At 42.6% G+C, this 14842-nt stretch overlaps 1 protein-coding gene across 4 annotated transcripts in view; it reads left to right on the forward strand.

The window, feature by feature from the left end:
- The window catches only part of fam168a (family with sequence similarity 168 member A), a 99942-nt gene that overhangs the window by 55566 nt on the left and 29534 nt on the right, over nucleotides 1-14842 (forward strand). For all 4 annotated transcript variants that reach the window (XM_067985860.1, XM_067985861.1, XM_067985858.1 and 1 more), the window contains exon 3: nucleotides 14452-14532. In XM_067985860.1, coding sequence (XP_067841961.1) covers nucleotides 14452-14532 — 81 coding nt within the window. The remainder of the gene's footprint in view (nucleotides 1-14451; nucleotides 14533-14842) is intronic.

The raw sequence follows: 14842 nt of genomic DNA on the forward strand, positions 1-14842 counted from the left end.
ACAGTGCAAGAATGGGGTAGAATTTTATTTTGTGCCAGAAAGAGTGTATTGGATAGGTACAGGTGACTGAAAAGGGTCCAGAACAGACTGGGTGAGGCCCTGTCAGGAGGCGCAAGATTCTTCCATTTGGAGGAGTCCAAGGTTATTACGGCCTGAGAAAATAGATGATGCACTTTTTCTTCAAAAAATAACAAGCTTGCATTTATATGGCACTTTGTCACATTCCTGGGAGTCTTGAAAGCCCTTCACAACCAATTAATTACTTTTGAAATGCAGTCACTGTTTTGTATAAAAATGAAGCAGCCAATTGCACACAACAATGAGAGAAACTGGCTATTTGCTTTTTTGGTTTTGATTGAGGAAGGAATGTTGGCCAGCACACCAAGTGGTCTCCCTGCCCTTTGTAGTGCCATTGGATCTTTTAATACCCATCTGAATAGGGAGATGGGGCCTTGTTTAATATCTCATTAAAAGATAATGACACAAACAATGCATTGCTCCCTCCGTACTAAACTTGAGATCAACTTAGCTTAAGTGCTGAAAATTGAGGCAAGAATGCAAACTAAGCCAAGCTGACAGACTTAAGGTGGGATCAGCCGAGGATGCTTGACAGGAGGAGGGGAGTTGAACATAATGAAGTCCTCCATGAATGAAAATGGAACCAATTGATCTGATTAGGAATAAAAGTCTGGGGAATCTAGAAGATTGGGTGGAACAAGGCAAAAGACAAAACTAACTTGTCAAAGGTGCAATTGGAATAATCAGGTAATTTATGTAACATCATAGACACACAGCTCAATTCATTCTTCAATTCATTTATTGTTCACAGCAATTTACAGGTTCAAAAAATTCAGTGCATTCAAACAGTAATTCACTAAATCAGCATTATTAATTTTAGTCAGCTATTTATTTAAAAAAACACAGTATTTTAACACATTAAACTCAATTGATAAGGTGCCAACTTTCATTAGTGGGGACTAAGTTTCTGAGCTGTCAGATGTGAGCACATAAGGTGTCCACGGGCAGTGAGCCAAACTTATACTTTTTAAGTTATTGAAGTATGGTGTGAGTTGTAAATTTACAAAGAAGAGCCTGAGGTTTTGAGGTAAGTTTGGCTTGCTGAGCAAATGCACTGGTGAGGACTTTGGGTGAACTATGTCATTTTAAGCACTGAAATGAGGTAATCTGCAGGCAGACTTCTACATGTGGTGCGCAGGACAGTTCAAGGCTGATTTTTTTCCCCCCGCTTCACATTGCAAAAATTTGTAGACTTGTATATTTTGCTGTGTATAAATTATGTGTAAATTGTATTATTTTTGAGTGAAATGCACTCCATTTAGGAGTAAAATTAGGGAGCACTTTTTCACGCAAAGGGTAGTGGAAATAAGTAACACTCTCCCAAAAGGCTAAATGCAGGGTCAATTGAAATTTTAAAGATTGAAATCAATAGATTTTTGTTAGGTACGGGTATGTACTGATTAGCCATCATGTAATAGAAATTGTAAACAATTTTACAACACCAAGTTATAGTCCAGCAATTTTATTTTAAATTCACAAGCTTTCGGAGGCTTCCTCCTTCGTCAGGTGAACGATGTGATTTTCAGTGCTTCCTCCAAGTGGTGCTCAACATGGAGGAGGACTGATTCATCAGCTGAAGGGAGGACGGTAGGTGGTAATCAGCAGGAGGTTTCCTTCGCCAATTCTGATTCTGTTGTCTGATTTGCCATAGTCTAGTCTAGAGTGCATGACTTGATAAATAGCATTTAAATGCCATTTCTATCCCAACAAACCAGATTTTCAGACACACCAAATACTAAGATGCAACTGTTTAATTCTGTCATCAATAATTTGAACACAATTACAGAACTCTCAAAACAAAGCAACAGGACTAGGTGATCTAGCCCCAAGCCTATTCCGCTTTTCTATTACATGATGTGGAGATGCCGGTGATGGACTGGGGTTGACAATTGTAAACAATTTTACAACACCAAGTTATAGTCCAGCAATTTTATTTTAAATTCACAAGCTTTCGGAGGCTTCCTCCTTCCTCAGGTAAATGTTCAGGAGCTCCTTCAAGCCTACGCATTCATACATCACAGAACAATACATGGTGTTTACAGACTGCCCCTGCAGCTGCCCGTTGCCAAGGCAATCACCGTGTTCAGACAGAGAGGTGTCACCTACAGAACCCCCGAATACACATTCAACAAAAAAACAAACAAGGAAAAAAAAAGAGAGAGAGAGGCAGAAACATCCGGAAGGCAGAGAAAGCCAGCAAATGACCCATTATATTAAAAACAGATAGCTTTTGTTCGCTGGTGGGGTAACGTGTCGCGTGACATGAACCCAAGATCCCGGTTGAGGCCGTCCTCATGGGTGCGGAACTTGGCTATCAATTTCTGCTCGACGATTTTGCGTTGTCGTGTGTCTCGAAGGCTGCCTTGGAGAACGCTTACCCGAAGATCGGTGAATGGTGGTGGACAATTAAACAACTAACTGGAAGAGGAGGAGTCTCTGCAAACATCCCCATTCTCCAATGATGGCGGAGTCCAGCACGTGTGTGCAAAAGACAAGGCTGAAGCGTTTGCAGCCATCTTCAGCCAGAAGTGCCGAGTGGATGATCCATCTCGGCCTCCTCCCGATATCCCCACCATCACAGAAGCCAGTCTTCAGCCAATTCGATTCACTCCATGTGATATCAAGAAACGGCTGAGTACACTGGATACAGCAAAGGCTATGGGCCCCGACAACATCCCAGCTGTAGTGCTGAAGACTTGTGCTCCAGAAGTAGCTGCGCCTCTAGCCAAGCTGTTCCAGTACAGCTACAACACAGGCATCTACCCAACAATGTGGAAAATTGCCCAGGTATGTCCTGTCCACAAAAAGCAGGACAAATCCAATCCGGCCAATTACCGCCCCATCAGTCTACTCACAATCATCAGCAAAGTGATGGAAGGTGTCATCGACAGTGCTATCAAGCGGCACTTACTCACCAATAACCTGCTCACCGATGCTCAGTTTGGGTTCCGCCAGGACCACTCGGCTCCAGACCTCATTACAGCCTTGGTCCAAACATGGACAAAAGAGCTGAATTCCAGAGGTGAGGTGAGAGTGACTGCCCTTGACATCAAGGCAGCATTTGACCGAGTGTGGCACCAAGGAGCCCTAGTAAAATTGAAGTCAATGGGAATCGGGGAAAACTCTCGTGGCTGGAGTCATACCTAGTGCAAAGGAAGATGGTAGTGGTTGTTGGAGGCCAATCATCTCAGCCCCAGGACATTGCTGCAGGAGTTCCTCAAGGCAGTGTCCTCGGCCCAATCATCTTCAGCTGCTTCATCAATGACCTTCCCTCCATCATAAGGTCAGAAATGGGGATGTTCACTGATTGCACAGTGTTCAGATCCATTCGCAACCCCTCGAATAATGAAGCAGTCTGAGCCCGCATGCAGCAAGACCTGGACGACATCCAGGCTTGGGCTCGTAAGTGGCAAGTAACATTCGCGCCAGATAAGTGCCAGGCAATGACCATCTCCAACACGAGAGAGTCTAACCACCTCCCCTTGACATTCAATGGCATTACCATCGCCGATTCCCCCACCATCAACATCCTGTGGGTCACCATTGACCAGAAACTTAACTGGACCAGCCATATAAATACTGTGGCTACGAGAGTAGGTCAGAGGCTGGGTATTCTGTGGCGAGTGACTCACCTCCTGACTCCCCAAAGCCTTTCCACCATCTACAAAGCACAAGTCAGGAGTGTGATAGAATACTCTCCACTTGCTTGGGTGAGTGCAGCTCCAACAATACTCAAGCTGGACACCATCCAAGATAAAGCAGCCCGCTTGATTGGCACCCCATCCACCACCCTAAACATTCACTCCCTTCACCGGCGCACTGTGGCTGCAGCGTGTACCATCCATAGGATGCACTGCAGCAGCTCGCCAAGGCTTCTTCGACAGCACCTCCCAAACCCGCAACCTCTACCACCTAGAAGGACAAGAGCAGCAGGCACGTGGGAACACCACCACCTGCACGTTCCTCTCCAAGTCTCACACCATCCCGACTTGGAAATCTATCGCTGTTCCTTCATTGTCGCTTGGTCAAAATCCTTTAACTCCCTTCCTAACAGCACTGTGGGAGAACAGTCACCACACGGACTGCAGCGGTTTAAGAAGGCGCCTCACCACCACCTTCTCAAGGGCAATTAGGGATGGGCAATAAATGCCGGCCTCGCCAGCGACACCCACATCCCATGAACGAATTTAAAAAAAATATGGTGCTGTATTGCTTTTTGACTCTGGTTAAGGTTCTCAATAGGAGTAATTCACATCTAGTCCTGACTGACAAGTGATGTGGGAAAATGATTGACAAAATGGGGTAAAAAGGTTTCCAAATAAAAGATTATCGACGAGAGGACTGAAAATTTAGATGCTTGGGATGGAGGATGTAACCTCAGGGTGTCTAAACTACAGCCTGTGTTTGACATATGACCCCAAGTCAGGGCAATCCAACCTGCAAAGCCCAGACAACTCAGTGCTATTGTGCTTTTGTTTCCTACTTGCTGGTGTATCCTGTTTGAACCTTGTGGGCCTAGAGGCTTGGCAAAGTTCATTGGTAACCAAGTCCTAAATCAGGGCACCAGCATCTGTTTAATATCAGAAACTTGAGTTATATGCAATTTAATGAATTTAGATTTAAACTTCACATGTAATTTCCACCTCCCCTCCCCAAGCTCCATGTTATGCACCAAAGTGACCCACAGACAAAAAACTTGAACAAATGATGTAAACTGTGATCGGTAGGCTAGAATGAGTAAGCAAGCAAAAGAGGTCTGCTATACCCCCAGACAGGATAAGGATAATATATTGTGAAATAATAATGTACGTGTGCTCCAGACCTCATTATAGCCTTGGTCCAAATATGAACACGAGCTGAATTTCAGAGGTGAGGTGAGTGTGACTTCCCTTCACATCAAGGCATTATTCAACCGAGTTTGGCACCAAGAAACCCGAAGTCAGTGGGGGTCAAGGGGAAGACTCCAGTGGTTGGAGTCGTACCTGACGCAAAGGAAGATGGTTGTGGTTTTTGGAGGCCAACCATTTCAGCCCCAGGGCATCGCTGTAGGAATTCCTCAGGATAGCTTCCTAGGCCCAACTGTCTTCAGCTGCTTCATCAATGGCTTTCTCTCCATCATAAGGTCAGAAGTGGGACTATTTGCTGCTGATTGCTCAATGTTAGCGCCATTCGCAATTCCTCAGATAATGAAGCAGTCCATGTCCGCATCCAGCTAGACCTGGACGATATCCAAACGTGGTCTGATAAGTGGTAGGTAACATTTGCACCGCCACAAGTGTCAGGCAGTGACCATCTCCAGCAAGAGAGGGGCTTACTACCTCCCCATGACATTGAATCGCATTACCATCACCGAGTCCCCCACCATTAACATCCTGGGGGCTGCCATTGACCAGAAACCCAACTGGACCAGCCACATTAATCCTGTAATTACTAGAGGCTGGGCATTATGCGGTGAGAGGCTCACTTTCTTACTCTCCAAAGCCTTGACCGCCTGCAGATTAAATTTAGGAGTATGATAGAATACTCTCCACTTGCCTGGATGGGTGCAGCTGCAACAACCCTCAAGAAGCTTAACGCCACCTCGGACAAAACAGTCTGCTTGATCGGCCCTTTATCCACTAGCCTAAATATCCACCACTGCCCCCCCCCCCCTCCCCATCACTGGTTTACAGTGGTTGTAGTGCTTTATCTACAGGATAGATTGCTGATCTCGCCCAGGCTTCTTCGGCAGAACCTCACTAACCTGCAACCTCCACCACCGAGAAAGACAAGGACAACAGGTGTATGGGATTACTATCGCCTCCAAGTCTCATGCCATCCTGACTTGGACACATCACTGGCTTCATTGTCGCTTGGTCAAAAGCATGGCACTCTCTGCCTAACAACAATATGGGAGCACCTTCACCCGACGGACTACAGCGGTTCAGCCACTACCGCTTGAGGGCAATTAATGACTGGCAATAAATGCCGGCTTTGCCAGCGACACCCACATCCAAAGAATAAATATATATTTGTTTTTTTGAAGTGGCTGCCAATGGGAGTATGCACTAGAGGTCAAACTAGGTGCCAAAATCAGCTTGAATAATAGATAACGTTTGGGGGCCTTGTCCTTGATTTTTTTTGTGCTCAAGACATAAATGGAGAATCAAAGACAGCATGCAGAACAGCAGAGCTCCCCTGCTGTGTAGTAGAGAATTCTGTTGTCAGAAGGAGTAATATGCACTTGTCACTCATTGCCCCTTCAATGTAAAAGTACTTTGCATATGAGACCCAGTACACCAGTGACCCAGAATGTTTAGAAAATTGAAAAAGAAAATGTGCATTTTTATAGCTCATTTCACGACCATCGGATGTTCCAAAGTGTTTTACAGCCAATATATTTTTGAAACGTAGTTATTGTTGTAATGTAGGAAATGTGGCAGTCAATTTGTGCACAAGCTCCCACAACAGCAATGAAATAAATGACCAGATCATCTGTTTTGGTGTTGGTTTAGAGAGAAATATTGCCCAGGGCACCGGAAGAACTCCCCTGCTCTTCGAATACTGCTGTGGGTTCACTTACGTCCATCTGAGGGGCTTACCGTCTCAACTGAGAGATGACACCTCTGACAGTGCAGAATTCCCTCAGTAGTGCACTGAAATGTTAGCCTAAATTATGTATTCAAGTCTGGAGTGGGGCTTGAACCCATAACCTTCTGACTTGGAGGCGAGAGTGCTACCACTAAGCCAAGGCTGACACCTGAAGTTATATTATCACAATGGACTTCAATTGGGGTGACCAATTCTTAGCCTGGAAAATGTTGGTTGGGTTGGAAGGAATTTAGAAAGCTGGCTGTAGACACTTGGGGCTTGTCGTTTTTTTACTTGTTATTGAAGAAAGGTGATAATGGGCACTCAAATTAATGTGCAGTTGCATTTAATTCTCGAGGTACCATGCAAGGTCAAACATTCTTAGTGATTTTCCTCTGACTTTGCATGTGATTTACAAAAATTTTTACTGATTTAACCTATGTTTAGACTAGTTGTGGATAACAATTCCACAATTATCAGGATGTTCTCTAGGTTTCATACGTTTATTATAGAGGTATACAGTAATTAGGTATACAATAATTTGTCTCTTCCTTCTTTAATGGAGTGGGAGTTCTCGTAAACTTGTTGAGTTTCAAATCTTGTGGCTTAAGTACTGGTTTAAGTGTTGCCCTACAAATTGGCTAGCTGGTTCCCATTGAGAAGATTGGAAATTTCAGACCTAATTTAGGGGAAGTTAAATGGTAGCTCAACTTAAAATTGTAAATCTTTTGTTTCTCTCCTAACTATTTAAAAGGAATATATCAAGTCTTTTTAAAAAATTTAATGAATATAAGCAAATAATGACCTGTCTGGCAGTGATCATTTCTGTTGCCACTAGGCCATAGAGATTTTGAGAACTTTCACCGTTATGCAGTGCTTAAGGTGTCCGTTACTAGATTGGGGGTAATATTCTGGCATGGGTGGAGGATTGGTTATCTAACAGGAAGCAGAGAGTTGGGATAAATGGTTCATTCTCGGACTGGCAACCAGTAGCCAGTGGTGTTCCGCAGGGATCGGTGTTGGGTCCCCAACTCTTTACAATCTATATTAATGATTTGGAGGAGGGGACCGAGTGTAACATATCAAAGTTTGCAGATGATACAAAGATGGGAGGGAAAGTAGAGAGTGAGGAGGACATAAAAAGCCTACAAGGGGATATAGACAAGCTGGGTGAGTGGGTGGAGATTTGGCAGATGCAATACAATATTGGAAAATGTGAGGTTATGCACTTTGGCAGGAAAAATCAGACAGCAAGTTATTATCTTAATGGCGAGAAACTGGAAAGTACTGCAGTACAAAGGGATCTGGGGGTCCTAGTGCAAGAAGATCAAAAAGTTAGTATGCAGGTGCAGCAGGTGATCAAGAAGGCCAACGGAATGTTGGCTTTTATTGCTAGGGGGATAGAATATAAAAACAGGGAGGTATTGCTGCAGTTATATAAGGTATTGGTGAGACCGCACCTGGAATACTGCATACAGTTTTGGTGTCCATACTTAAGAAAAGACGTACTTGCTCTCGAGGCAGTACAAAGAAGGTTCACTCGGTTAATCCCGGGGATGAGGGGGCGGACATATGAGGAGAGGTTGAGTAGATTGGGACTCTACTCATTGGAGTTCAGAAGAATGAGAGGCGACCTTATTGAAACACATAAGATTGTGAAGGGGCTTGATCGGGCGGATGTGGTAAGGATGTTCCCAAGGATGGGTGAAACTAGAACTAGGGGGCATAATCTTAGAATAAGGGGCTGCTCTTTGAAAACTGAGATGAAAAACTTCTTCACTCAGAGGGTAGTAGGTCTGTGGAATTTGCTGCCCCAGGAAGCTGTGGAAGCTCCATCATTAAATAAATTTAAAACAGAAATAGACAGTTTACTAGAAGTAAAGGGAATTAGGGGTTACGGGGAGCGGGCAGGAAATTGGACATGAATTTAGATTTGAGGTTAGGATCAGATCAGCCATGATCTTATTGAATGGCGGAGCAGGCTCGAAGGGCCGATTGGCCTACTCCTGCTCCTGTTTCTTATGTTCTTTATCGTTCCCATTCTATTTCTGGACCACTCTGGCATGCCTTTTTGTGATAGTTAATTTTGAAGTATATATCTATATTGTATTAGAAATCTTGTATCTATGCCACTTGACTTCCCGTTGTCACATTTGTCAAATGTTTTGTCATTTTCTTCCCATTGTCCACATTTAACATGTAACATATTTTCCTGTGAGCTTGTCACGCTAATTGCATTATTGGGTGGTTTTGCGGGAAATTTGAAAACTATCTCTGTCCTATACTATCTTGCTTTTAGTTAAGTTCTAGAAAGTAAGTATTTGACTTCAGGTAAATGTGTTAAAATCAATACATAAGTATTTATTTTCACTTAATTTCTTTAAAAAAATTAAATTTGCTGGCTTCAGCAGCCTAGGGCATCCTACAGCTCCTTGGCATTGCTTCCTTTCTTTGCCCACTCTTGAGCGCGCTCAAATATAAATTAATTTTTCTTTATGCAACTGTTTTAAGTAACTTTTCCTCCGTTTTGGCGGGCTGCTTCTGTGGCTGCTTGCATGGCTATTGTCATCCTGGCCTGCCTCTTGCTAGTGGTGTTTCTTTGCCTGCAGGTCGATTGCGTCCCATCACTACTCCTGAAGCCTTTGACAGCCAAATTGGTTCACTGCTCTCAGCAGCCTGCTGCCACTCCCAACTGCCAGGCTGGATTTCTTTGCCCGATTTCTTGGCATCCTGCTGCTGCTTATTTAGAGGACACATTTCTTTGCTCATTTGTGCTTCTGAATGTGCTGAAATATATTTTCTGCTGTAGCTGGAAATAGTCTCTACTTTCAGTTGTAGTTGGAGATATTATTTTCTGTTTGTGTGGAGGGGATACTTACTATATTTTAATGATGTAGCTGTGTGGGGGCAAGTGATACTTTCTGTATTACTTTGGAGTATAGATGTGTTTGGTTGGGGGGGTGGGGGGGGGCGGTGTTGATATCAATCTATGGGGAAATGATGCATTTGTTTATGGTGGGGGGCAGGGGCGGGGAGAGTTATCCACAGGGGAGACAAACAAATTTTCAGCTGCAGAAGAGGATGATGGGAGACCTGCACAGAATGAGATATAGTAAATAAATAGGTGCGATAAGGGGTTAGCGGATGAGGAGAGTACACAGTCAGCCACAAAAGGGGGTTACGGATGGAGCAAGAGCTAAGGCATCTGCCAGAGATGGGGGTTGGGGAGACTAAAACATTAAAGGGCATCATAGAGACTGGAAGAGGGATAGAGAATGAAGCAGGGGCCATGATACGGGGTGACTGGATGCTGCAAAAAGGGAATGATTGGATCGGTTCTATGCAACCGAAAAGCTGGGGGTGGTGATAAGTGAGGCAGTAGCAAGAGTTCAAAAGAAGCAGAAAGGCAGACAGTGGAAGGGAACTCTATACGGGGATCAAAGTAGTATATAGAGCTTGAGGTCGTGGAGTGCAACACAGTTAGAAGAGACAAATTTCAATAGAGGACATAATAGAGCAATTTCAAACAATCGAGGGTATATTTTGAATGGGGGTGCGGGGGTGTGTCTGTCTGGCTGGCCATCACTCTTGCTGTCTGGCTGGCTCATGCTCTTCTTCCCTCTTTCCTCCCCCCCCGCCCCCAGTGTATCAAACAAATATGTCGGCACGTTGAGCCACCACTTTGCCACCTCCTACAAATTTTTTGCAATAATGACCATAGCATTCCCTTTTTCTAATTGCCACTATTATGAGCACAATTTAATGCATATATCGCTGCATAAACTGATATGTTCTGTAGTATGCTTTGAATATTTTTACATTTCAGTAACATTTTTAACCTACATTTGATTCAAGGCATGACCTTTAGGGACTTTTCCATGATGAGTATGTCTTACTTTAGGCTGTCTTCAGAGGCATCTGGATCTAGGCAGATCCCAACTAGTGCCAGAGAATCATGATGTACAGTCAAGCCCTGTACAGCATAACTTGAGTTGATTCTCCCAACCTGGACGACAGGGTACAACAAACATGTAGTGCAGCAGAATACTACCAATTTTGTTCACAAGTTAGTCCTTGGAAATAGACAACTAAGTGCATGTAATATCTTAAAACCATGCAGGAGTTCCTGTAGTTCATTGTTCGTGGAGTGCCTTGATAGCAATTCACACTGGGTTGGTGTTGTGACTAGGTAGATTAGATAACTGAGGTGTACTTAGTTTAGCTGATAATCTATACCTACAGGCATTTAGCTGGTGTACTACTGTCTATCATTGGAACACTAGTTAATGTTATTGCCATGTAACTGCATTAACGAGTGCACACCTATTTAATGATGCGGAGATGCCGGTGATGGACTGGGGTGGACAAATGTAAGGAGTCGCACAACACCAGGTTATAGTCCAACAGCTTAATTTGAAATCACAAGCTTTCGGAGCTTTGCTCCTTCGTCAGGTGAAGTCCTTTGCTCCTTCACCTGACGAAGGAGCAAAGCTCCGAAAGCTTGTGATTTCAAATAAAGCTGTTGGACTATAACCTGGTGTTGTGCGACTCCTTACATTTGTCCACCTATTTAATGACATTGGTAGTTCCTGAAGCAATAAAAATTAGTACTCTTTGGAGCTGTACCTCACAAATATTGAGGTAATAGCTGCAATCTCATGAAGAAAATGTTTCCAAGTATATGTGTTATAGTGAAATGATTAATATTGGCATACTTATCCCTTCCCTGTTCAAAAAAAAAAGAAAAATGGATAAAAATTTTAGGCTGTAAGGCACTTACAGGGAGGACGTTTTATGATGTCAGCTTGACTCATAGCACTCTTACCTTTGGTTCCAAAGTTCATGGGTTTAGGCTCGCAATCTTAAGCTGAAGTTCGAATACAATACTGAGGGGCGTGGTATATGGGAAGTATTGCTTGAATACAGTATAAAATAATGGAATTAATTTATCAGGAGTAAACTTGAGGATTATCAATACAATATAACCCAGTAAACAGTCAATGTGAATTCAGATGGGGACGATCTTGCCCCATTCAATTTCCATGACTTTTTTGGGGAAGTGACTTTCAAAGTGAATTGTAGTGTACCTAGACTTCCAAAAATCATTTGACAAAGTTCTGCACAAAAGGCTAAAAGTAGTGGAGATTCAACGTAAACTTTGGAAATAGACACGGAATTGGCTAACGGGTAGTAAAAAGGTTATGTTGGGGTAAAGTGTTATGTGGAGTGCCTCGGAAATCAATATTGGGACCACTAATATTAATTTAAATCAGCAACAGATTCAGAAACTCAATGCAAATTAGTTAGATTTGTAGATGATGCCAAATTAGGCTGTTGATTGAGGGGGCACCTCGGGAGATATATAAAATGAGTTAGACAAAATATGTAAGTTGGCAAACAATGGTAGATGAAATTTAATAAGTGTGAAGTATTGCACAGAGGAAGAAAAAATGGGCATCATAAATAATTCATGATTGATGTTGAAATTGATGAAGTTAGAGATCTAGGTACCATAGTAGACTTGATTCAGGTGTCAAACCACCACAGAGTAACAATTAATAAAGAAAATAAAATGTTGAACTGTACAGCCAAGGAGTACAAGTTAGAAATTACGTTCAAACTGTATAGTGCTCTGGTCAGTCTTCACTAAGTAATATGTCCAATACTGGTCATCTAACCCAAAGGAGACATTTGAGCACTGGAGCAGTTCAGAGAAGAGCCATGACACCGATCCCTAGTGTCAGGAGTATGAGGAAAGACTGAAGAAACTTGGGCTTTTCAGTTTGAAAAGGAGATAACTGAGGTGATCTTAGAGAATATGGGAAGGTAGATTCAGAATGCTTCAAACAAAGTTGCAAGAGTAGGACATGGGTGTACACAGCATCCAATTCAGTGAAAAATAAATTTAGGACAGATGGGAAGTTCTTCATAGAATGTTCAACATATGGAATGGTCTTCTGGGTAGATAGGTGGAAATGAAAACCCTGGAATTATTTAAGAAACAATAGGGATCTTGTGGGGTCTTTATGAATGGATGAATTGAGATGGACCAAATAACCTTTCCTCATTTGTATTTATCTTTTGATCTTATAATTGTAAGGTGACGTCTTATGAATGAGACATTAAGCTGAGCCTGCCTATTGTGGTTATTTAGATGGACTTTAAAAGATTCATGGCATTATTTAAAGAAAAGCAGGAAGTTCTCCGTGTCCTGACCAACCTTCCTTCCTCACTTAACCGGTACTACCACAAAAAAATAAATTTTGTTCATCTAGCTGCTGTTTGAGATGTTGGATTTACAGCATGCTTGCTGCCATTACCTGCAAATAAGTCACTGCACTTCAGATTCATTATGTAAAACTCGTTCAAATGTTTTGCTATGATAAGACAAGAATATTTATGAAAAAAGCAAAAGTTTTCCTCATTACTGCTCAAGTATTTTGTGCTTATTTTTGCATTTGTAGTACTGGCTTTCAACTTACTTGGATTTTTCATCAAAAATTCATCTTCAGTGAGTGAACTTCTGTCTAAATACTCCAGTTACAGTATGAAAGTGAAGAGCAGTAATAATGAAGATGCCTTGAAGGTGCAAGAATTTTGTGCTGCACCTTTTTGGAATGTTGCAAATGAAAACTACTTTATATGCAGTTTGAAGTTTTCCTTAGTCATTGCCTCAGAATAAACAGTTGTACTTTAGGTGAATTCGCAGTCCTCTTACTATGAAGAAAGAAATGTATATTTTTTTATACTCACTATTGTAAGATGTGGACTGTACCTTGAATGTTACACCATAGTGTATTTAGTGTCCCCATTTATCTTTTGCAGTGTGCCATCAGCCATAATCTGGGTCAGTAGGATCCAAGAAAATTCATGTACTCTGAAGGGCGTGGAATTCGCTCCCTTTTATAATTGTGCTAGTGGAAATATTGCATACATGCCACCAGTTTTTTAAAATTTCAAAATATATTTCATTGAACTGTGTGTATCTTTAAATTCCAAACCAGAACGTTACAGATCGTACACAGTGATCTCAATATTACAGTTCAAACACAGTATGTATTTTGACTCATGGTGTACAATAAAAGGTGGGGTGGCCTTTCCCCATAGGGCCTCTGTGTAGGTGGCACCTTGCTTCAGTGCGTCCTGCAGCACATACTCTTTGACCTTGGAGTGTACCAGTCGGCAACACTCGGTCGTGGACAGCTCCTTCAGCTGGAAGACCAGCAGGTTTCGGGCGGACCAAAGGGCCTCCTTCACCAAGTTGATGGTCTTCCAGCCGCAAGTGATATCTGTCTTGGTGTGCGTCCCGGGGAACAGCGTATTTGGGATGAACCAGGACAGATACCAACGCATCTCTCTCCACACCCTCTGTGCGAAGGGTAAGCCCATCGGGAGGTGGACGACTGACTCCTCCCTGCCACAGCCTCTAGGGCAGCTCGCGGTGGTGCTGAGATTCCGTGCATGTTGGAAGGACCACACTGGGGAGGGCCTTTTTCACCACTAACCAGGCTACATCCTGGTCCCTGTTTGTCAGTTCTGGGAATGAGACGTTCTGCCAAATAGCCCCAGTAACACAATGTAAAACTGACTTAATGGAATGGACAAACTCTGCAATGTTAATTGCTTTTTCAGGTGGAGGGTAACAACACATGTTTAAATGTTGTTTGGTACTTGATTTTAAAAAAAAATCTAGTTAAAATATTTGGATATGATCCCAAAAAAAGTGTTTCTCTCGTCATTTTGATTTTGAGTTAACTACATTAATTGACGTTTAGCCATTCTGTGTTCTGTTTCATTGTCCAGGTTATCCCGCGGGTTACCCTACAACTGCTCCTGCCTATACTGCTAATATGTATGCTAGTGGCAGTCCTGGATATCCTCCAGGTAAGTGCTTTTAATTGTCTTTTATCCATACTTAATATATTTTAAATTAATTATAAGCTGATGTTCCTTGTGCATTGCAAATCCAGGTAATAAATTGATTACTTCCTTAGTCAGAGGATGCAACCATTTTTCCGATGGAGGGAAGTGATATTTTGATTTTTTTTTCTTCAGTTGAATTGAAACTGGATCCATAGAGTAGGAAACTGAAGATGATTGGGGGGAGGGGAGGAAAGAATCTCAGGGTAGTAAAATTAGGGGAAGAGGAGAAAGCTTTTGTTTCAACAAAGAAAAAACTGTTTGCAAGCATTCA

The sequence above is a fragment of the Heptranchias perlo genome, chromosome 6 (genome assembly GCF_035084215.1).
Source record: "Heptranchias perlo isolate sHepPer1 chromosome 6, sHepPer1.hap1, whole genome shotgun sequence".
In the NCBI taxonomy this organism is placed as follows: Eukaryota; Metazoa; Chordata; class Chondrichthyes; order Hexanchiformes; family Hexanchidae; genus Heptranchias; species Heptranchias perlo.